Raw genomic sequence first — 23399 nt, 5'->3', positions numbered from 1 at the left:
ATTCAACAGAGTACAGACCCAAATCACACCAGGTACTCCACCTATGAATGGCATACAAAAAAAACAAAACGAAGGTTGGCTTAGTCAAAGCCATTTGGATATTTTTTCCTCTAACAAAAATCATAATTTTTTATTAAAACCTAATATCTGAGAATTTTGCTGCTCAAACCGCCTTGTTGCTGGTTATTTGTATTTCATATCTAGACATATTCTAAAAACATATTAAATAAAAAATAGCACGTCTTGTCATTTTTTTAATTCTTTATTCCTAACGATTGTCATGACTATTAAAAAGTGTTGCTGCAACATTTTTATTTTGAATGTCTAAACTGTCATGCACAAAGGCACTAAATTCTATTTAATAAAAAAAGTATATATTTTTTAAACATTTAATTACCTCATTATTACACATGTTACCGCTTAACACAGCATTCTAACTTAACTAGAGTAAGAACAAAAGCTGACATTACATACAGACATGTTGCAAATGTGCAAATACTATTAGTATATTATCAAATGTAGTGCTTGCATATGTACAAGTGCACAATGTGACAATATGCTGCTAAAACAAAAGTTGACATTTTGACTTGCATACATGTAGTCTTAATTTTGGAAATGCCCAACCGCAAAAAGTGCAAAGCAATTTGCAGTGCCTTGAGAAAAGTCCTTTAAAAATATGATTTTTATTACTTATAACAGTGACCAAATCAGATAATAAACAATTAGAAGAACACATTAATAAGAAGAGAATCCCAAATGAATTTGGTTTTGATTCTCTACTGGGCTTTTTTCACACCAAGTGATGGCTCATGTTTCGGTTCAGTCAGTGTCTACAGTTTTAGCCAGAACACTGTTATCCCTCTGCGACGTGTTAAGAGCGAGCTGCATGGCCCAAACACTAAGGGGCCTCATGTAGGCCAGAGAGCGGTAGATGTTCTTCTCGCAGTAGGCTTCAGGAGTCTGAAAGGCCATTCCCAGCCTCTCCCATACTGTCCGGTAGCAACCCTCTGCAGTGCGCATACCTTCCTCCAACATACCCTGAGGAATAAAAAAAGACACACAAAAATACCTTCATAAGCCACATCAATGCCATTCCTATCTAAATAGCTCAGCAAAGTTGCACTAAGTTGTTTTGTTACAAAAATGTGACAAAAACAAAGAGCAATTGTATACAGTGCTTTCCAAAAGCATTGATATCCCTTAAATGTGTTTACATTTTGTGAAATTCCAACAACAAACCTTAATGTATTTTACTGAGTAGGCCATGGTAACACATTAATCTACTTTGATCTAACCCCATTTCACTGTAGCTCTGGCTGCAGGTTTAAGGTCATTGTCCTGCTGGAATGTAAACTTTTGCCCCAGTCTCAAGTCTTTCGCAGCCTGTCTTTTTGTTGTCCGTTTTTTTCAATAAGAGGACTTTTGTTTTTATTCAGTTTAAGAAATTCACCAATGCATGAATTTTTTTTTTCAGGCAGCCCAATAAGGGCTTTATAGAATTATTCGTATATAGTTTGACAGGCATATAAAGGTTTTATCTAAATTTAGTCCTCAAAGGCAACTTAATAATGAAAACAATACTGGACTTAAAATAAAACCTTGAGGAATACCAGAGGTAAAGATTCTGCTGCCGCTGAAAAATATTCACCTGAATGAACAGAGCAGCTCCTGTATGTAAAAAACAGACCCCTTAAAAAGAACTCCCTAAATAACTAAACCAAGTTTCCACCATGCTAACAGGACTCTAAAGTCTATATTGTTAAAACCAGTGTTCAAGTCCTAAAATCTCCAAAGACAGCAGATACAAGATGGCCATTACAATCTCTTAAAGAACTCTTTCAGTTCTGTGCAATTTTAAAAATGCTAGAAACTCTTCTTAAAAAGCTCTCAACATGTAATGTTTAGGTAGTGTCTATAGAAATCCTAAGTGGAACCTTTAGTTTTTTGGGAAATGGACCTGGTCTCTTTAATTACGTGATCAGACTGAGTCAGCATGGAGACAGTGACATTAATACAATAAATGTTTTTATTAGGAAGTAATTGTTTCACACAGTGATTCACAGATATTTAAAATATCCTTCAGTTGTATTTTTTCTTCTGAAACAACTTCATAGCTGAAGTGTCTTCAGAAAAGATCAGAAAAAAGGATTAGGGTTGGGAAACAGATGTTTTTAAGGACCTTACAGACATCCAACTTCTCCAAGTTGTACATGACACTACAAATTCAGCCGAGACTTCGACATCCGCATGAATTGTCCAACTGGAACTGGACCTAGCACTGGGGCAGCATGACATTCTGGACATAGGAATGTTTTTGACTTTAATACTTTTACAAACCGGTATGTGTACAGATAAAATGTTGGTACTGCAGGTATAAACTAACATTTCATGTTGAAACTCAAAATGAGGCAGAATCCATTGGTCAAATTGCTATTTACACATTCCTGTCTATGAATTGATGATTATTTAGCTTCATAAAAATCCTCGAGGTCAAACAATGAGCTGCATACAAACATCCATCATCCAGGCATCTAATTTCTGAACCAGAAGCCCCAAAACACTGGCTTTTGCCCCGAGAAGTTAACTTGCATGAAAATAGCGTGTGTATAATTAAACTGATCGTGTCCAACTTTAAATAAGAGAAACTATTTAAATTAGCACTTGCACTCACCTCATGAATCATAGTAGCCGCCAGGCCATATACAACTCCGATCCAGACCTCATCTGATTGGACACTGGAGCGGTCAGGCACCCCCTCAGGGCGCATGCCATTAACCGCGCCCATGTGGCCTTCAGAGAAGCTCATTACATTCAAGTCAAAAACAGATTTCAGTGCACACCGGATCTTTTCTTTGGGAAATGCCTGGGAGGGAGAAAAGAGTGGATTGTTGAGGCAACATTTGTTTTACTGACATTTATAAATCATAGGCTTAAAACTATTTTTCCTCTTCGGTAAAATGTTAAATATTATGGATAAAACCAATGTAAAGCACTGGCTTTTAGAATATTTTCACAGCAGTCATACAGTATGTTGCAAAAGCATTCATATCCCCTGAACTTTTCACACTACAGCTGCAACCTTTAAAGCATTTTATTTGAAATTAGTATGATATAGATCAACACAGTAGTGCATAATGGTGACGTGGAAGAAAAATGTAACAAAATGTTTAATTTTGTTACAGCCTATGGAGCGGAGGACAGGTTAAAAACTGGGTTAGGTTCTAAGTGCATATTCCCGGTTTTTAATATCTGACAGAAAAATGTTCCAGTCATTACTCAAAAATGGGAATGGTATGGCATAACTCCAAACCCACACTGTACATCATCCTGAACATAGCAGCACCACACTAGCACAGGGTGGTGGCAGTATCATGCTCTGGGAATGTTTTTTTTTTTCCAGCATGGACAGGGAAGCTGAGTAGATGAAAGATAGATGGAGCTAATTACACAGGTTTTAAAAGTCTTGAGGTTCATCTTCCAGCACGACACTGACCTTTAAACATACAATCAGAGCTACAATGAAATGATTTAAATCAAAGCATACTGATGTGTTAGAATGGCCCAGTTAAAATCCAGACCTAAATCTAACTGAGAGCCTAAGGCAAGACTAAAAAAGTATGTTTTCCAATGCCCTCTCCACCCAGTCTGATTGAGCTTGAGCTACTTTGCAGATAGTCTGTAGATATTTAGAGCTGGTAGAAACAACCCCAAAAGGCTTGCAAGCTGTAACTGAGGAGAAAGGTAGTTCTGCACATTATGTGGGGTGAATACAAATGGATGTCGCATTTTTCAGATAATTATTTGTAAAAAAAAACAAAACAACAATTTTGAAAACAATGCATACTTTTCCATCCACTTCATAATTATGCATCACTTTGTTTTGGCCATCATATAAGTTCCCAACAAAATACAGTGCAGATTGTGGTTGTAACGTGACAAAGGGGTGTACATATTTTTGCAAAGTAGTTCAAGTATGTGTCACAGAAAAAAAAAATTCTCTAATCTCTCTAAAATTGCCAGGTAAGCATGTTTGTTATTACGTCAAACAGGCTTTTGTGTAGGGGACCTAGCAACATTTCTCCATTTAAAATCAACTGAAAGTCAAATTTATTTGCAAAAACAGAAATAATGAAACATAATAGAGCTATGCTATTATTCTGTAAAGAATCAGTACTGGATACAAAGTTTTTATAATAAAATGTAACGTTTTTGGTCTTAACATTAGAACACCATGGATTAGTTTACCATGTGAACTATACAAAATGTGTAAATAATTACTTTTACAATGACAAAAATAGGAAGGGTGTATGTTTAACTCACCTGGTAGGCTTCTTCCTCCAGCCCAGATGCTCTAAGGAACCAGTGTCCGGCACACTGATCAGACATGACGCTGTTAGAAAGCTCCCTCCCACTGCTGTCATAGTTGTAGTACTTCCCTAAGCATGGAAGGGTGGAAAAAGAAAGAAAACCAATATCACCTCTAAAGATTCATGAGATAAGCCAGAGATTAAAATGACTGGGTCTGGAAGCAGGTCAGATACAGAAAAATCTGCTTTTTATTTTTCGTATTTATTAATTGTATCAAAACCAAAGACATCCACCGTTTCAATCTATTAACACATCAACCAACAGCTAGCCCATCAACAGTATAACACTGCTCTCTTAGCTTAAAGTATATAACAGAAGTTACATTTTAAAATCTAACTTCTTATGAAGAAGCAATATGCATATTTAGATGGCTTTGAGCAATGTATGAATTTGCCCTTTTCTACTATGCAAAGTGCACTTTATGTTAACTGGAAGTTTGAAATAAAGTTAACTTATCACTCCATACATCTGAAGATGTCCCACCTCAATGATCAAATTTGACCTCTCTTAATCCGAACTTAGCTCACATCACACTGTTTCCTCACTGAGCACGACAGGAGACATAAATGGTGGAGCTTACCGTTCCATAAAAGCTTATCAAAAGCTGCACTGCCCCTGTCCAGGAGGTCCTTGTAACGCTGGTACGCCTCTTCACGGTCCACCAGTCGGGCCATTTTACACATCACACATAGGGACGCCAGCCACAGCCCCCCACAGTATGCACTGCAGGATATAAGGAAACAAAACTATAACCTGACTGCAGCTGTAAAAACTATATAAACAACCATTAAGAAAAAGAAAGTTTAATTTCAGCGGACCCTGTTTCAGTAAATTGGGCCTCACCTTGCTCCAGACACAGACCAGCCGTCATATGTCTGATCTGCATATCCCGAGTTCTCTATCAGGCCGTCTCCATCCTGGTCAAACTTCAACTCCGATTCCATCACAGCCTAAAAGATCAGTCATGTATAATTCATTTAATGAGAACGTTCAGGGAATCAAAGCGGTGTGTTACAGAGAGTAACACAATCAGAATCCATTTTGGTAGATTACTGACACAAAAGTATGGACAAAGGTACATCTCTTCATGCAGGCATGTTTTGCTGTAAGTGAAACAAACATTAGCTCTGTTTACTGCCTGGTTCATTTCCTTGTCACAATGATTTGTGAGTTCTTAACTCAACCAGCTGCTTAACATTTTTCAACTATCCAGCCTTTTGCAAACACTTTCCCTTCAGCATTTTATCAGTAGTGTCGAGAACCAGCTAATCCAGGTCAGGTTACCAGGATCTAGCTACAATTGCAAACCTGCAAAATGTTCTGACGATTAAAAGTCCTTCAAGTCTGTTGATGGCACAAAAAGTGGAGAAGTGACGGAAGATTTTTCTGACTGCCTGAAAAAAAGCACAGATCTGCCCCTCTCCAATCAGTAGCTGTGCACTGCCAATAAGCCGGCTGCTTATTGTCATCTTCTCTTTTTTAAATAAAAGCTATTTAGATTATGGCATACATTGTAGCTTTATTTTTTGCGTAACTACCGTGATAACCAAAACCAGCTATATTTTTCCTCAAGGTCATCATACAGAAAGAATTTTATTCAATTAAAATTAAAAAACAAAAAGAGGGCTATGGTGTTGTAGTACTGTGCATTTGTTTGTCACTCAGCTATACCTGGCAGATGGGCCACATATCCAGCAGGTACTGACTGTCCTGGGTAAGATGAAAGTCCCTGTAAACCTGCAGGACAAACTTTAAGTTCAGGTCCTTCCAGTCTGCAGTGTCATGGATGAGGTAGGCGTTTAATCTCTGCCAAGGCTCATCATCTAAGAAGAGACATTTGTGGTATTATTAAAAATATATATATATGTCAAGCAGATAAGGGCCTGAAAGATAGCTAGTTAGGAAGAATGTGGCATCAACAAAAGTTTAATTCAGCAATACTTATGGCATTAATTTAGCTGTAAACAAATCCAGTAAACCACTGGTACATCTTGCAGTAAGGTCGTTCTACTACCTGGGTCTCCTATGTCATGAGGCACCACGTTTTTGGTCTTGACAGGGGAGTAACAGCCATTCATCAGATGGAGCCTCTCTGTAGGATCCTGCTGAACCACAGTGCCAGCTGGGGGGAGATTTATAGGTTAAAAGATTGACCAGTTTTACCAATCGTTTAAAACCGGTCTAGTCACAGATAGGTTACAGTAGGGGCACTAGGATTTCACTCACCAATATCATATTGCACACTCAAGGCTAGTTTGGGCCACAGCATGATAAGAGCAAAGGAGGCATAGAAATGCACGTCATAAGTGTTGTACATTCTGTATTCTTGACCTGGAAGACAGGGTAACAATACTTTAATTAATCTGAAAGTGTCCAAAGCTTTGAATATTAGCATACTCTCACCGACTAGTAATCTTCTCTTTGCCTACCTTCTAGGTAAGCAAAACGACCGTACTCCTTGATGAGAGCAGGCTGAGATGGCAGACCCCCATCCTCAGTCCGCACGCCGCCACTGACATCAGCATCCTCTGATAGCTCTACCCACACGGTTCCTCCGTCCGCCACAAAGTACAGCTCGTTAAACAGAGCTGACTTGTACCAAGATGGAAGGGAACTGGGACACGTGGAAGAAACATGAGCTGGGGTGAAAAACAGTTATCTGCCGAGATCAGAAACAGCTACAGGCAATGAAAAGAGAAGTATTGGCCTTACGTTTTCCATCATGTTTCGGGTGAAAAAGTGAAACTTGGAGATTGATTACTTAAGTTTATTTTAATGATCATTTGATAAAAACTCAGTTTCTCAATGTTACATCAGACCAATGAAAATAGGATTTTAATAAAGAAATGTTAAGTTATCATCATGTTATGGCCTATACAATCCTGCTGACTTGTTAGACAGTGGTCCAGCAGTTGTCTCTGACACCTTCACCAAAAGGGTAGGCCACAAAAGTTGACTGATAAATAGTCTGGCTTTGCGCAGTGTGCTGTATCCAAGCAAGTTAATAAAAGGTTGAGTGGAAGGGCAAAGTGGGATAAAAAAGGTGCACAAGCAACAGCGATAACTGCAAGCTTGAGATAAAGAAACGTCGAAACAATCGTTTGGGGAAGTAGACCGTGTGGTGGCTTTTGAATCTCTGACTCAAGCTGCAGACATATCCAGGACATGGGATGGAACTGTTATAATCCTCATTTTAACCCACTCAAGAACCAGAGACAATGTCAGAAGTGTCTTACCTAGGCTAAGAAAGCACAGGAATATTGAAGGGGTTCGATGTAGCTGGTGCCTATTTCCAGCTGTCGTTGGGCAAGACGCAGGAAGTACTGAACTAAGTTACCTTTTGTATATTTTATTTTATTGAGCTGTATCTGTAGAACTGCTGCAACTAAAGTACCTGTCCTGTAATATGGGTTTCTGCCAGTCCTCAATGGCTTTCTCCCACTGTTTGTAGTGTGTCAGTGTGTGATGACTGAGAGAAGGAGATGCATCCCCTTTAGCCCCAAAGTAACGAGCATATCTCCTGCAGAAAAAAACAAAAAACATTTTGATCCAATTAGATGAATATATGTGTCTAAGATTAGGTCAGGGTTATAGATTAGGAGCAAACGTTTCTCAGGGACACCTATTATTTATCGCAGAAGATGCTTTTCTGCCCTATTTCTCATGTGTTGTGCTTAAAAAACATGATCTGCTCTGATGGGATGCGAGTTGAATTAGTAACGAGAAAAACCACGCTAATCTAAACAACGGGTAAGCAAATTAAGGTGAAACTAGTAGGCTCTTCTTGCACTGCAACCTGAGAAAGATGGTAAAACAAGGGAGGAGGTTACACGGCTATTTCCAGACCATTGTCCATAATTCTACAGTAAGCATGATTGACAAGGGCAACCATTTAAGAAAGCTTTCAGTCTATACAATAAATGTCCCACCAAGTTTGCAAAAAGGTGACCGATCGTCCTGTCCTGCATGTTTTAGATGTGTGATCTTGCTCCAAAACACTTCATTCAAAAGGTTGAGCTTTTTGGAGTCATCACATTCTGACACCTGTTAATGTAACCTGTAGGACAGTGACCTGTAGTGACACCCTTGCTTTAGGTAAACAACACCAATTTAAAAATGTTTCACTGTAATCCACAGGGCCTGGTCTGTCTTAACCAAAACACAACAGATTGGCAAAAACACCTCATAGTCAATTTTAAAGCACAGCGGTGGAGGGAGGGTGATCTGGGCTAGCTTTGCTGCTACAGGACCTGGGCGCCTTCAGGCCATGTACAGCAAAATACTCTAGAGCTGAAGACTGACTGTAGGGAAGTCTTTTAACATGACAGTGATCCCAATGCCACCAAGAAATCTCCAACACAATGACAGAAAATGGCCCTAACAAAGTCCAGACCTCAACCGTAAGACCCCAGGATGGTCAAACAAAAACTTATGTATTTTTGTTCATTTAGGATTACTAAAGTTTAAGTCCTGGTAAATACCAGATGATCTGTTTTCATTTTATCCTAATACCTAAAACCTGTTTCATAAAAAAATGGATCTTCTTCCTCTTGACCAGGAGTCTAGATCTCAGAGAAACGTAACTAAGTAAAGTTTAGTAATAAAGCGCCTCACAGTCACAAAGCGCTGTACAACATACAGGTCCTTCTCAAAATATTAGCATATTGTGATAAAGTTCATTATTTTCCATAATGTCATGATGAAAATTTAACATTCATATATTTTAGATTCATTGCACACTAACTGAAATATTTCAGGTCTTTTATTGTCTTAATACGGATGATTTTGGCATACAGCTCATGAAAACCCAAAATTCCTATCTCACAAAATTAGCATATTTCATCCGACCAATAAAAGAAAAGTGTTTTTAATACAAAAAATGTCAACCTTCAAATAATCATGTACAGTTATGCACTCAATACTTGGTCGGGAATCCTTTTGCAGAAATACTGCTTCAATGCGGCGTGGCATGGAGGCAATCAGCCTGTGGCACTGCTGAGGTCTTATGGAGGCCCAGGATGCTTCGATAGCGGCCTTTAGCTCATCCAGAGTGTTGGGTCTTGAGTCTCTCAACGTTCTCTTCAAAATATCCCACAGATTCTCTATGGGGTTCAGGTCAGGAGAGTTGGCAGGCCAATTGAGCACAGTGATACCATGGTCAGTAAACCATTTACCAGTGGTTTTGGCACTGTGAGCAGGTGCCAGGTCGTGCTGAAAAATGAAATCTTCATCTCCATAAAGCTTTTCAGCAGATGGAAGCATGAAGTGCTCCAAAATCTCCTGATAGCTAGCTGCATTGACCCTGCCCTTGATAAAACACAGTGGACCAACACCAGCAGCTGACACGGCACCCCAGACCATCACTGACTGTGGGTACTTGACACTGGACTTCTGGCATTTTGGCATTTCCTTCTCCCCAGTCTTCCTCCAGACTCTGGCACCTTGATTTCCCAATGACATGCAGAATTTGCTTTCATCCGAAAAAAGTACTTTGGACCACTGAGCAACAGTCCAGTGCTGCTTCTCTGTAGCCCAGGTCAGGCGCTTCTGCCGCTGTTTCTGGTTCAAAAGTGGCTTGACCTGGGGAATGCGGCACCTGTAGCCCATTTCCTGCACACGCCTGTGCACGGTGGCTCTGGATGTTTCTACTCCAGACTCAGTCCACTGCTTCCGCAGGTCCCCCAAGGTCTGGAATCAGCCCTTCTCCACAATCTTCCTCAGGGTCCGGTCACCTCTTCTCGTTGTGCAGCGTTTTCTGCCACACTTTTTCCTTCCCACAGACTTCCCACTGAGGTGCCTTGATACAGCACTCTGGGAACAGCCTATTCGTTCAGAAATGTCTTTCTGTGTCTTACCCTCTTGCTTGAGGGTGTCAATAGTGGCCTTCTGGACAGCAGTCAGGTCGGCAGTCTTACCCATGATTGGGGTTTTGAGTGATGAACCAGGCTGGGAGTTTTAAAGGCCTCAGGAATCTTTTGCAGGTGTTTAGAGTTAACTCGTTGATTCAGATGATTAGGTTCATAGCTCGTTTAGAGACCCTTTTAATGATATGCTAATTTTGTGAGATAGGAATTTTGGGTTTTCATGAGCTGAATGCCAAAATCATCCGTATTAAGACAATAAAAGACCTGAAATATTTCAGTTAGTGTGCAATGAATCTAAAATATATGAATGTTAAATTTTCATCATGACATTATGGAAAATAATGAACTTTATCACAATATGCTAATATTTTGAGAAGGACCTGTAAATCCCATTAAAGTTATACAGAGTATAAAAACAAGCATAAAAAAGCACAATACAATCATGACATAAAAGCCTGGTGGAACAAAACGGTTTAATGTTACTTTTGTTTCATAAAACATTACCTGACGTGTTCCCTCTCCCTAGACCCAAAGGTGATTTTGGGCATGTCCCAGGCCAGGCAGAACTCCAGGCTGTTAAGTTTATGGGCCGGCACCGAGCAGCCGACAGCTAACGCACCTCCTACCTTCTCCCCCTTCTGTGTTGGTGAACTGGATCCTGCAGAAAGGAACGGAAGAATACAGATGGAAGGTAATCCAGACAGCGAATAGCATCTCAATCCATTTCAGCTTCATCTCTCCCACAACACTGAAGTAAAGATGATCACTTGGGGTTCTGACCTTTGATACATTCATATACTCAGATTCGGGTCAGAAGAAATAAAACCACAACATCCATTTGCTGTTGGTTCTAAATGAATGTGTCTCTATTGCCCTTACCTTACATGTTTAGGTATTCAGCCAAGGTAAAAAGAAAGTACACCTTATGATGTGCACAACTGGTTATTAGGTTTAGGGGATGATTGTTAAGTTGTTTTTGGACAGGTTTATTTCCCCTTGATAAACCAAACCATCGTTTGAAAACTGCATTTTGAATTTTGTCATTTTATCTTTTTCTGTATTAAAAATAGTTTGGTGATCTGAAACGTCTGACCCCTAATTTACGCTGACGCCGTCATCTGTTCGTTTTGCTTTCCATCACGGATGGAAGCCATTCTAGTCAGCACGATCATTCACACTGGCTCCATGGGGGTGCGGCATGACTGAGAGCCCTCCTCCATCGTCCCTCAGAGATAAGGATCGAGTCTATTTTTGCACAAACACGTCAATTTCAATTAGGGAAAAATTCACGGATGTGCTGTTGTCGGATGCATGAACGAATCCAGTGTGAATTGCCGCACAGCACAATTTTTGACGGATGAAAGAGTAGACACAGGACGTAGTCAGTGTGAATTATGGGGTAAATGTGACAAAACAATCTGTTAGGAGCAAAAACTATTTCACATCACTGTATTTACCTAGCATCAAGAATCAACATGACCCAACATGTGAAGTGTTTCAGAGCCTGACCTGTGGGAGAGTCCAGCCGTCCGTCAGTGATCAGGTCGCTCCACAAACCGCTGCAGGTTCCTTTTGGACTGAAAGCCGTCTGGTGGCTCACCTCCCTGTCAGGCTAGTACAGTTAAAAACCCACAGTTTATTCTACTGGAAATGCATAGTTAGTAGAAAAATTATGAAGACGCTGATTAGGCATGGCCCAGTTCTGTTCATCAAGGTACACCTAAGTTTTGAAATGTTACGTTTCAGATGCTAGATAAAGCACTCAAGCTTTCTCCAGCTGTATGAAGCATAGAGTAACACAGCTTTGCCCCTACCCTACCTGGTGGTGCACACAGCCAGTCATTTGGAAGAAGGAAGGCTCCAACACTTCTACCTAAGATGGTTTGTAATTACTTTTGATATCAATTTTCACAAATAATTCATTACGATAATTTTACAGCTCTTTTACTCTAGAATGTTTCTTTTGTGGCACTAGTTGCCTTTTATTTATTTTTTTGAACGTAGGCAGACAGGAAGTGGGGTGGAGAGAGGGGGAAGACATGCAGACACGCTTCTACTTGGGACAGCTGCGCTGAGGACTGAGGCTTCCGTATCTGGCACCACTCCCCACATTTGTATTTTGAGTTATTTTCAAGTACCCGGCAGCCGTGGTAATTACGCTCAATGGATAAATGTTTTGAAAATGTCATACCAGGGCATGTCTGCAGCTGACAACACAAATAAACCGAACCTGCTCCCGTGCTGCGATGCAGAGGGTGTAAGGGTTCACTGTAGTGCAGTGGTGCAGGAGGATTCCAGACACCGCCTCCCCATTCTTCTCCAGATGGAATGGCTCATTCCAGTGGCCGCCACTCTTGTCGTCCTTGTGTCCTGACCCGTTGACCATTGTGAACATAATGGAGACATCTAGATCGTAGTCATTCTTGTTCTCTATGTCCCACACAAATACTGCCACTGGGAGACTTGAGTCCTGGGGAAAGGCAAGAGACACTGAACAGGTTGCTTCAAACATGGAAAATCCTGATAAACTGTCGTCTGAACAAACGTTTAGGGGCACTTCATATGGTCAGAAGTTGTGATGGAGTTTTGTGTCAAAAAGCTGGGCTGCACATGCAACAGCAACCTCCATATTTATCAAAACAGTCAGTAAAGAAAGCCTCAAAATAAATACAGCTTTTATTGAAGTAGCATCCTCTTTAACTGAAGAGGAGGTAGATGGGTTTAACAAAATAACCAGTGCCACTATTATCAGTACGATTTACAATCTTTTTTAATGGGCATAAAGGAACTCGGGAGGAGGGAATGCTGCAAGTCACTGACTGGATGCAATCTGCTGGATTTCCTTAGATAGAAAAACTTTTTATCCAATTTGAATAAATAACTGAATCCGACTGCACTGTTCAATGGTTAGGATTAATTGGAATTTATGAACCTGACTGTTGTGAAGTGCCTTGAGACAACATGTGTTGTGAATTGGCGCTATATAAATAAAACCGAATTGAACTGAATTGAATTGAACTTCCATTTCTTATAGCCACTCCTCAAAATGGGACAGACAAAACAACAGGGCATTTTTTTCATTGACTTTTATAAGTGAGGAAATGGCTAAAAAAAATAAATTTTAAAAATCAGCTACACATCTAAACTTGCCTACAACCTCAACCTTAAATGTTTTAATTATTTCTCGAACAACTTGGAACTGGGTCAAACAAGGCTGGAAAAGGACCCAAATTTACCTTGCCACTATATGCATTGAGGAGGTTGGTATAAGAAGTTAAAATCTCTAAACCTCAATGTTAGACAACTGCAGCAAACAGTGGCAACCTGAGGTCAGTCGCCAAAACAAACTTTAGTTGCTATCTAAATTCCAAAGAGTTGACTAGGAAGGATGCCAGGAAAAAGCCTTTTCTGTCCTCGCATCAGAACAATGTAAACATCTGGAAATCTGGAGTTTGTTGAACTCTTGTGGGACTCTAACCACATGCTTTGCTCACATTCGTTTTCCATTAACAAACACTGCTGATGGGTTTGGTGCAAAATAAAGCATGAACTGTTGAGTAAGGTGGAGGATCTGTGATGCTGTGGGCCTGTTTCTCTTCCAGAGCCCCTGGGAATCTTGATAGAGAGCACATCATTACGATTTCTTTAAAATTCCAGGAGATATTATATAAAAATCTGGTGGATGTTAATAGAAGAAGTGCTTTCCTATTGAGTAAAGCAGGATGCAGAAAGTATTACAGGGGGTATCAAGAGTTGTGGGAAAGGTGATCACTTTCTAATGTGTGTCACTGTAAGGATGTACTTCAATAAAATTGCCTTAGTTCTAAGCCTTTTTAAGACGGAGCGATCAGTGCAGTCAGAGAAATGCTACCAACCTGGTAATCATGAGGGATGACGGGTGAAATCTGCCGGCAGGTGAGGGTGACATTCTGGCCCGGCAGCTGGTACACAGTCCAGGCGCGGGGATACAAGGCGTGATAGAAGGCGTACTCTCCGCAGTAGCCCCAGTTCCAGCCTTGCAGCGTGGGCGGACGCTCCACAGACAGCACCTGCTGGTAAACGGTTTGTCCTCCACGACGCAAGCACACAGTGAACTGCAAAAAGGAAAAGAAGACATTTTAATTTTACTACGCTGAGCGTCAGGAATGAATGAGCCGTTTTAAAGACACCCTTCTGGCAACAAGGCTGAACACGAGTCGGGCTCTGGCAGACATTCAAGTCAGAACAGTAGTGTTTGAGAAGAAGACGGGTTTTTCCAGTCCCAGGAAGACTCGAAGGGTTTATTTGGGACAATGCAGGAAACTAGAAAATTCCACTCCAAGGTTTTCCAGTCCATTAGGACATATTGCTCCCTTACAGAAGCACCGTAGCTGTAAAGGAGGCACCTCATTAAATAATAGTAATTGTAATAGATTTTTATCAACACAATGATGAAGTGCTGTTTCCGTTAAGCATTTCTTGACACATCAAGCACTTCTGAAAAGCTTGGGGTTGATGACTGCATTTCCAAATTTAGACTCAGCAAGCAGGAGGAGTTAGTTTCATACTGCTTCAACTAACCAGCATTTTTATTTATATAAACAGCCTTTATAAAGATATAAAGCTGAGCCAACAGGATTTTACTGGTCAATACCAATTTTTGTCTGACCTGACGAATAAGAGTTTGTTTTATAATCCTGTAGAATTAAACTAATTTGTTTAAACCTTTTTGAATAAAAAATAAATAAACAACAAGGATTAAAATAAATGTGCTGCAGGTTCTTTAATGGTGGTTGTAACCATTTACAGAATTGTCCCCATTTAATATTTACTCGACTGCAAGCATTTTGGTCAGCCTCGGTTGTTTTTAAACACGCCATGTAGAAAAACCTGACATCAAATACTACGTCCCTAACGAGGAATCGTTTTCTTACTGGTATAATTCTCCATTGTGTTCACAATTCATAGGCATGTGAGGATTTTTAATCAGATCTTTATTTTTATGCCAATCTTCCAACTCCAAGCTGTATGAACATGGATGCTGAGGGTGTGACCTTGGGAGATCAACACCCTATGAGAATGTGTTGATAATTACTATGCAGTTTCTATTCCTCAGGCAAGATGGGCCAAGAAAAAGAGATTTACTTGACTGTAAAAATGTAAAAAATTGTAAAGAAGAAAAATCAGTCGTGGGTATGAAACTGCCAAGACATTGGGGTGTGATTACAGAACCATTGAATGTTTTGTTACAAATCCCAAACAGGTTCACAAGAAACATGTTGAGAGAGAAAAAGACGACAATTAAATGCTAAAGAATTAAACTTGAAGCTACCAAGAACTTACTGGAGAGACCAGAAGAACAAGGTGTTCTGGACTCAGAGACATGGCCAAGGTGAGGGAGGCCGAAATGGGACTTCCACTGAAGGTCGACACAACCACACTGGGCCAACTCTACAGCTGGAGAAAAGTCCAGTCATTCCAGCATCTTACTAAAAGCACAACATAATAGAAAATCTTGCCGGTTTTGCTTAGTGTGGAGCTTAAAGTAAGCATTTCCCTCCCTTGCATGCTGAAAGAAGGTTAATGCAGTTTCCTGTTACAACAAAGTTAAATTGGCCTGTTTAGTTCTGTTATGTCAGCATGTGAGCTTATGGTTTTGATTAAATAACAACAGTATAATATCAGCAAAATACTGGAAAACTACCACTATATTCAGCAGGTGTTTGTTATTGTTGTTTTTACTTCAGTCTAAATAAAAATAGCATGGAACACATGCAAAAAGAAGCTGGCCAGCAAATACAAGTAGGAGTAACTGTTAATGGCCATAGATTTTTTTTTTTTTTACAGACTATTGAAAAGTATGTAAATAATTTCCAACATGCCATTTAATAAAAATGCAGAGGAGTAGTATGCAAAACGATTACATTGTTTTATTATCTTTTCAGAAACCCCGCCTCATTTCCGATTAAAATCAAAACACTTTGGTTAAATGAAGAAAAAGGTTTTTTATTAAAATCTACCAAGGGATAAATTAATTTGAGCCTAACTGTTCATGTTATTTTAGCAGCAGTAGGAATAATTGTGAACTTTCTGGATAATAATGTTAACCATTTTTGTTTTAAATGTTAGTGCACATACTGTGAGACCCTGCTACTTTTACTGAAGGTTCTAACACCGCCCAATGCCTATCACTCCATTTATTAGGTTTTTACTAAACTAAAAATCATAGTGCATCACAGGACAACCTGTTGTCAACAGGGGACAGTGGGTGATTTCCAGACCTTAGCGTAGGTAGATAAGATCAGTGAATAAGATCAGTTACTGATCACCCAAAATTAAGGAAATTGGGGCCGACTGATTGGCTGGCCGATCAATCGGTGCCCCCCTAAAACACATGCTCAGCTCAGGTCTGCTGTGCATGTCAAAGTCCATCATTCTGAATGCCACAGTCAAATTATTAACCCCTAAGCAACTCTGCAGGATGGGAAGATGGTAAGATAGTAGACTTGCACTTTCCACCTCACCAGTTAGTAGTTAAAGGCTTGTACATGGATTTCTCCTCACTGAGGACTGTGTGCAATTAGGGTGTCAGGTACCTGGTTGGCTATGACAGTTTTGTAGTGGTACATCCCAGGGTTTAGCTGCCACCTGCAGAACTCCCCCCTCCAGCCTCTGGTGATGCTACCGCCTCCGATACCGCCAAGAGGAGCACCTGTAAATACCAGCAGATCAGGGGGCTGAACTAAAAAAAATGGTGAGCAGATGAGATCGTTAAAAGGATAATTCAACACCACAGAAACGTTAAAAGGTTTGCATGAGCTTATGTATGCTCTGCAAAAGAATTAAAAAGTAATTCCAGTTCACCTTCAAATAAAAGAAACATTTTATTTGGCTTTGGCGAATAATACAGGAAACTGAAACAAATCCAGTGTGTTTTGTCAAATTATTTATTTACTTCGTCGTATTATAGGCAACCCTGGTAAAAGGGTTTACAAAACGCTTAAAATAAGTAGTAGTTAAGGCTCTCTATGCTGTGGTACTCCAACATTGAGACCTGGAGATCTTTTTGTATTTCCCTATCCATCCTCCTCACTCTGTGTGCCAGCAAGATAAACATGGGCCAGTTTCAGTTTTAAATGTTTTAACTATTGCTCCAACTGTAAATATGGACCAGTTTAGGCCAGTAGCCATTTCCTAAACCATGAAGATTGATCCATCTTAATTACATGTCGAGACCTCTCGGCTTCCCCATTTGAAGAGTGGATAAGAGAAATGGGCCTCTGTGTTGTGTCGAGTCTTATTTACACACCAGAGAAACACAGAGATGAAGTTCCTACAAACTCTGATTAACTTTAAAAATTCAGGTAAAAAAAAATAAAAATTCTTCACTTGCATTTGTTTCATTTGATTTGTTAGGAGTGACAATTGTTGTGCCACCATTTATTTTATTAAAACAACTAAGGCTACATTTTCTGAGATTATGCAGTAAAATATGTATTTTTTTAATTCTTCATACCCATCTATACAAGAGGTGCCAATAAGTGCTGTAAGCTTGACTGCTTGTTCCTTAAAGTCCAGCATGAACTGCACTCATCGTCTCTACTGAAAGCAAAGCATACCCATACCATGATGCTACCACCACCATGCCCTAACATGGAAATGGTGTGGCACTTTTTTCTTCCCACCACAGAGCATTTTGCATAATTGCCAAAATGTTTAGTTTTGGTCTCGTCTGTGCCGGGTCCCTTACATGGATTGTGACGTACCGCAAACAATACTTCTTGTGGCTTTCTTCTTGCCACTCCTCCACTAAATTATTAAAAGTTGTCCTGTACACAGATTTTTACACCCAAGCTGTGGGTCTCTGCAGTTCTTTGCGAGATACCATACCAGTTGTCTCAATTTAAAAAACAAATACTAAATCAAACTAACCATATATTTGCCGTAAAGGCAGAGCTCGAAACATATCGATGAAAGGAGCCTTCTTCTCCACCTGAGTCTTCTTGTACCACCATTTAAGATATCTGGAAAACATGCAGAGGGAAGGTAAGTCAAAATGTTAAAAAGCTTAAATAACTTAAATCGTTTAAATAAGAGCAGTGTATTTCACTATAAAAAGCCTGTACTGTTAATAAGCAAACACATTTTCTCCCAGCTTGTTCCTGTTTCTCAGTTCACTGTAGCTACAGCAGTTTCCAGGCCTTTAGCTCTCTCAGCCAAACCTGGAACAGTGGGAGCACACAAACGCACCGAGACAAAAAAAAAAGAAGAGGGAGTTGTGCAACTGTATAAAGAACAGACTTGTAAACTGAGGGCAGTGAACTCATAGTGGCAGGTCTATTTCATCTGAGCACTGATAATAGTGAGTATGTCTAGGTGTCACACCAGGGTTGCCCAGTCAAATATTAATTAGGCAATGTAACAAAACCATTCAAGCCGCTTGAAGAGCCAGAAGCTGGGTCAATAATTTGTTTGTGCTCGGAGCTCTGAGCGGAAACAAGCCGGATTTACTACTAATATGCAAAAAAGAAGCATGATTGTGTTTTTGTTGTTGTAGTTAGTGTTCTATAATACAGGACATATGCTCAGCATTGCATATCTGCAGAACTAACAGATATTACACTCTACAACATCGTCTGAGGTGAACCTTTTGGAAATTGAAATACGACAATCGATGCACAGAAACTGACTGATACTTAACCCAGCGATTAATCAACAGGTAAAAACAAAGAGTGAAAGGTAAAAAGTTACACAACATAATCATCTTGCAAATTCTAGCAACAAACAGCATTCTGTTTTGTCTGTATTCAAACCTCCTGAATTAATACTCGGTAGGAACGGATTTTCCTGCAATTACAGCTGAAAAATATGTGGGCGTACCTCCATCAGCTTTGTACATCAGGAGACTGATTTATTTAGCATTTTCTTTTTTTTCCAACTTTATTTAAATTTTCCAAAGAAATTGTACCGAGTTACATCATTTTTAGCCTGACATGAAATGTATATCTCCATACAAAAAGCCATACAATTCCTTACCAAACGTACAACAACAAAAATCAAAAGGAAAAAGACTCCACTCACCTCATGAGATGAAATAAAATAAATAAAGTCAGTCAGATCCAATTCTGTGCCCACAAAACTTTGTAAAGAATTACACACATATAAACACATACATATATACACAAACATACACATACATGCATAGGGAAAAGAGGGGGGACCGACCTCAGGTCAAGTGAAAAATAAGAGACTAGTCTGGGACCGAAGGACAGTTTATTTATCCAATGAGCTGAAACAGTGGGTGCCATGTTTGCAAAAATCTATCCGAGGAGCCGTGTGAAGACATTCTAATCTTTTCAGGTTTAGGAAAACGCAGAACATCCCTGAGCCAGTGTGTGAAAGATGGAGGCTGTGATGGTTGCCATTTGATTAAAGATTGTTCTTCAAATTAAAATGGTCATAAAAACCAGAGAGTTCCTCTGACAGGAGGACATAGAGGAAGGTTCAGAGAAGACCCCAAATAAGGCACTGAAATAATTCGGACAGGATCCCTACCAATCACTTTGGATATAGTGGTAAATACCTCAGTCCAATAACTAGATAGTTACGAACAGGACCAAAACATGTGAATGAGGTTCGCTGGAGAATAGCATTTTCTTTTTGTAAAACGGCTCGAGATCTGTCAGAATGGACGGAGAGCGCCTGTGAACAAGAGTTTAAGTCTTACTACAGAGTGAGCTTTCAGCGGTCCATTACAACCATTAATATTCCTTTTAACTAGACCATCCCATTGTAGCTCTGGGGGTATGATTAGGGCCTTCTCCTGTTTGAACCTCCACCCCAATCTCAAGTCTTTTGCAGCCATTAAAAGCTTCTCCAGGATTGTCCAGTGTTTATCTTTATTCATCAACACAGCATAATGCTGCCACCACGTTTCACTGTGGCAATGGTGTTTTAAGGCTGACGTGCAGTGTACTTTCCATTTACCATAATCTTTGGTTTATTGGATGATGGATTGAACAGAGCACGAGAGCACAGGTCAGTTTTGTAATTCCACTTCAAGCTTCTCCACCACTTTCTTCCCTGACCAGGTCTGCTGTGCTCCTTGTTCTTCACGATGCCGTTTGTTCCCCAACAAACCTCTGAGGCCTTCACAGAACAGCGCGATTCCTACTGAGATCAAATTACACACAGATTGTCTCTGTTTACTACTTAGATGACTTCTCAACACAAATGGTTGCAGAGAAATGTGTTTTAGGGCATGAGAGCTAAGGGGACTGAATACAAATGCCCACCACACTTTTTAGATTTTTTATTTGTGAAACATTCGAAAAATCATCCATAATTTCCTCTCACTTCACAATCACACACTCTGTATTGGTTGATCAGATAAAATTCCAGCAAAATACACTGAGGTCTTTGGTTGTAATGTGACAAAATGACAACAACAAAAAATATTCAACAGGTTTAAATACTTTCGCAAGACAATGTAAATCTGCTGATGAGGGTGTGACACCAGCAACCTACTGAGAACAATACCTTAACATAAAGAAAGCTCAAGCTGTGCTCAGCCTTAGATGAATGGAGTTGGCCAAAGCCTGTCATTTGAAGCCTGTGCAGGATGAAACTATTGTCAGGACACTGCTTTTTGCAGCTCAGCTGAAATGCAAACAATGGTCCTGAGCCCGGTCCAGATCTGTGAACACAGGCTAAAACCGCCAACCCTGAACCCACCCCTAGTGGGCTCTGGCTGCCGGCTTGTTGAATAACCCCAGCAAACATAGAAAAATGCACTGGATTAAAACTGAATTTAAAGCAGTCCTAGATATAAGAAACTGTTATACTTTGCCAGTAGTGAGCTGGAGGTGCTGTTCTCTCTGAGCAAAGTCCCTTCAGTGCTCAAATTGTGCTATAAGTCTCTGCAATAATTAACAAAAGCAACCATGGCAACATAATTGAGACACGCCCTGCAAGAGCTCTGCAAGCATCACCATCTTTAGTGCGACTCTACAACAAAAGTGAAGCAAATTTGTGGTCTGAAGTGACTGTTTGGACAGTTTTTTAGAGAAGTTGTAAGATCTCAGGGAAGCACAAAAAAAGAAATTAAACAACTCCATGATGTTTGTTCTCAGCCAGCCAGAAACCCTCATCCGACTTGTGAAACATGAATTTAGACCAAAGTTTGTGAGTTCAACACTTAAAAACGTATTTTATAGATAGAAAATAAGCACATTGTGTCTGTCTATAAGGATCAATGGCCGCACGAAGCCTTGCTCGAGGCACATTTTCAGCATGCATGGTGGGCTGCTATAAAGCTGCTCAATGTGCTTACCTTGCACAATCAAGTGCATTCACGTTGGAGTCCGTGGTGGAGCACAAGGTCTTGCAAATCTATTAACACCCATTGAACTTTTCATTATGCTTTTGCAATTGTTCGCACTGATTTTTATTCAAGGATATCCAAGTAACAGGGGTTTAATATAAATGCACCCCAAACTTTAAACATTTTAGAAAACTATGCATCATTTTCAGTTCTCTTGAAAGTTATACACTACTTCGTGTTGATATATCACTTAAAACAGATTTTTTTTTTTTTTACTTTGAGGTTTGAGGTCACCTGATACATTAGGATAATTCAAGGGCTGTGGATACCTTTGCAAGCCTTTCTAGCTTTGTAGCTATGTACAACATGTCAAATTCAACTTTAAAATAATACTAATAGGGCTGTCTGCGACCAGTCTTTCACTGCTGGAGAGGTTTTTTTTTTTTTTGAATTCCTTTAGATCACAACTAAACACAAAAAACTTTGGATTTGTAACAGTTATTTAGAGCTCAGACTATTCTCAAATCTAGAAGAACAAGTTTATATCTTCATAATTAGATTCTGGTTGATCTCTGTGTCTCACCTGATTCCGAGGCCGACGTGATCCATGACATTGGACAGCGAGACATCTTTTGCCTGAAAAGGCTTCCTCTTCTCTTTGAATTCATGTGCCAGACAGATCCTCCACCCCTCTTTGGGCACCCCGTGTCCCATTTCTTTAGAGACGTACCTGCTCATGAGGTCCACTGTGGACTTCTCGCCCCACTCTGAGGTCATATCTACACAACTTTGTTTGGCAAAAACCTAAAGAGCAGAAAAGCGTGGTGGATGGGAGCTAGTATGGTTGTGGATCACACAGTTTTCCCCGCGGAGGAGGTAGGTGTCACAGATGTATCCGCAGGAACTAGAACGCTGGACTGGGTGGGTCAAAGAGGGCGAACCAGTTCCTCTCCGATGGGACTCTTGATGTATGAGCAGATACTGTTTGCTCTTCAGGGTGGAGGTTCTAGTGCCATATTTCAGCTGTTACACACGTAGGCGCATCTCAATGGGTTCCAGTGTGGCTTTGCACTTTCTGTCGTTTAGCATGAGGTCCTGCAACACAGTACAGAAAGTAACACAACACGTTTAACAGCTTAATAAAAACAGACGACTCAAATGCACCCAGAAAGCCTTATGGAAAGATATTATATTAAACTAGAATTTGAAGAATTGCAACATGTATACAGTACTCCCAATATTTCTACCTCCTTGTTCAACAAACATTAGCCCTGAGAGGAAAGTGGAGCCGAGCTCGCTGCAAACTGCTAACCACAATCTGTATTTGCTAAGAAAATACCTGTGTTACGGAGTCACCGCGGCGCAGCGGAAAACCGACCTCCACAGCTGAGGCTGTAGCTCCGTTTAGGGAGGAGCTCAACATGTAAATCCTCTTCCGGCACCACTGGCGCTCATTTTTACCCTTAGCTTGACTTGCAGGGACATGCTTTTCTTGAAACTGCTGAAAAACATTTTTGTTTCACCGTTGTTATGGGTCACATACGTACTACTTCTACATATTTATTACAATTTTTAAATGGTTGTTAATATCTAGGAGTTCTAAAGTAACCCTTGAAAAATGCCGTACAAATAAACTGTGGCTGACAAATGTGACTCTGGAGAACAGAGCAGGAATTGTAAGGATGGTCCTGTACCGTTTCAAACTAAACAGCAGAGGCTGGGTTAATTCTAATTTGTTTTTTTTCCCCAGCTTTATGGGAAATATGTTGTAATTTGTTCTAATTATCAGCGTGTACATTTGTGCTTCCGCTTAATTATAACTTATTTTCATCAATACTCTGCCATTGTTGGTATTCATCTGCTCC

General features: G+C 40.0%; 1 protein-coding gene across 2 annotated transcripts; it reads right to left on the bottom strand.

The window, feature by feature from the left end:
- Window positions 1-246: 246 nt before the first annotated feature.
- On the bottom strand, window positions 247-23031 carry gba2 (glucosidase, beta (bile acid) 2). Of its 2 annotated transcripts, none has more exons than XM_047385766.1 (18): window positions 22874-23031; window positions 22118-22629; window positions 18144-18235; window positions 16808-16923; window positions 14108-14326; window positions 12463-12702; window positions 11742-11844; window positions 10737-10890; window positions 7763-7888; window positions 6798-6982; window positions 6595-6699; window positions 6383-6490; window positions 6040-6191; window positions 5212-5318; window positions 4949-5091; window positions 4321-4436; window positions 2672-2863; window positions 247-1038 (listed from the first exon to the last, which is right to left on the bottom strand). In XM_047385766.1, exons 2-18 carry the CDS (start codon window positions 22309-22311, stop codon window positions 820-822), a joined length of 2571 nt encoding a protein of 856 aa, XP_047241722.1. In that variant the 5' UTR covers window positions 22312-22629; window positions 22874-23031; the 3' UTR covers window positions 247-819. The 2 variants fall into 2 exon arrangements, with proteins under 2 accessions (XP_047241722.1, XP_047241723.1); XM_047385767.1 differs by lacking the exon at window positions 22874-23031 and adding an exon at window positions 22782-22852.
- Between the last annotated feature and the right edge of the window lie 368 nt (window positions 23032-23399).

Source organism: Girardinichthys multiradiatus, chromosome 14, assembly GCF_021462225.1.
Source record: "Girardinichthys multiradiatus isolate DD_20200921_A chromosome 14, DD_fGirMul_XY1, whole genome shotgun sequence".
NCBI classification, from domain to species: domain Eukaryota; kingdom Metazoa; phylum Chordata; class Actinopteri; order Cyprinodontiformes; family Goodeidae; genus Girardinichthys; species Girardinichthys multiradiatus.
The sequence above is the reverse complement of the archived record's forward strand: the minus strand, read 5'-3'. Positions and strand labels throughout refer to the sequence as shown.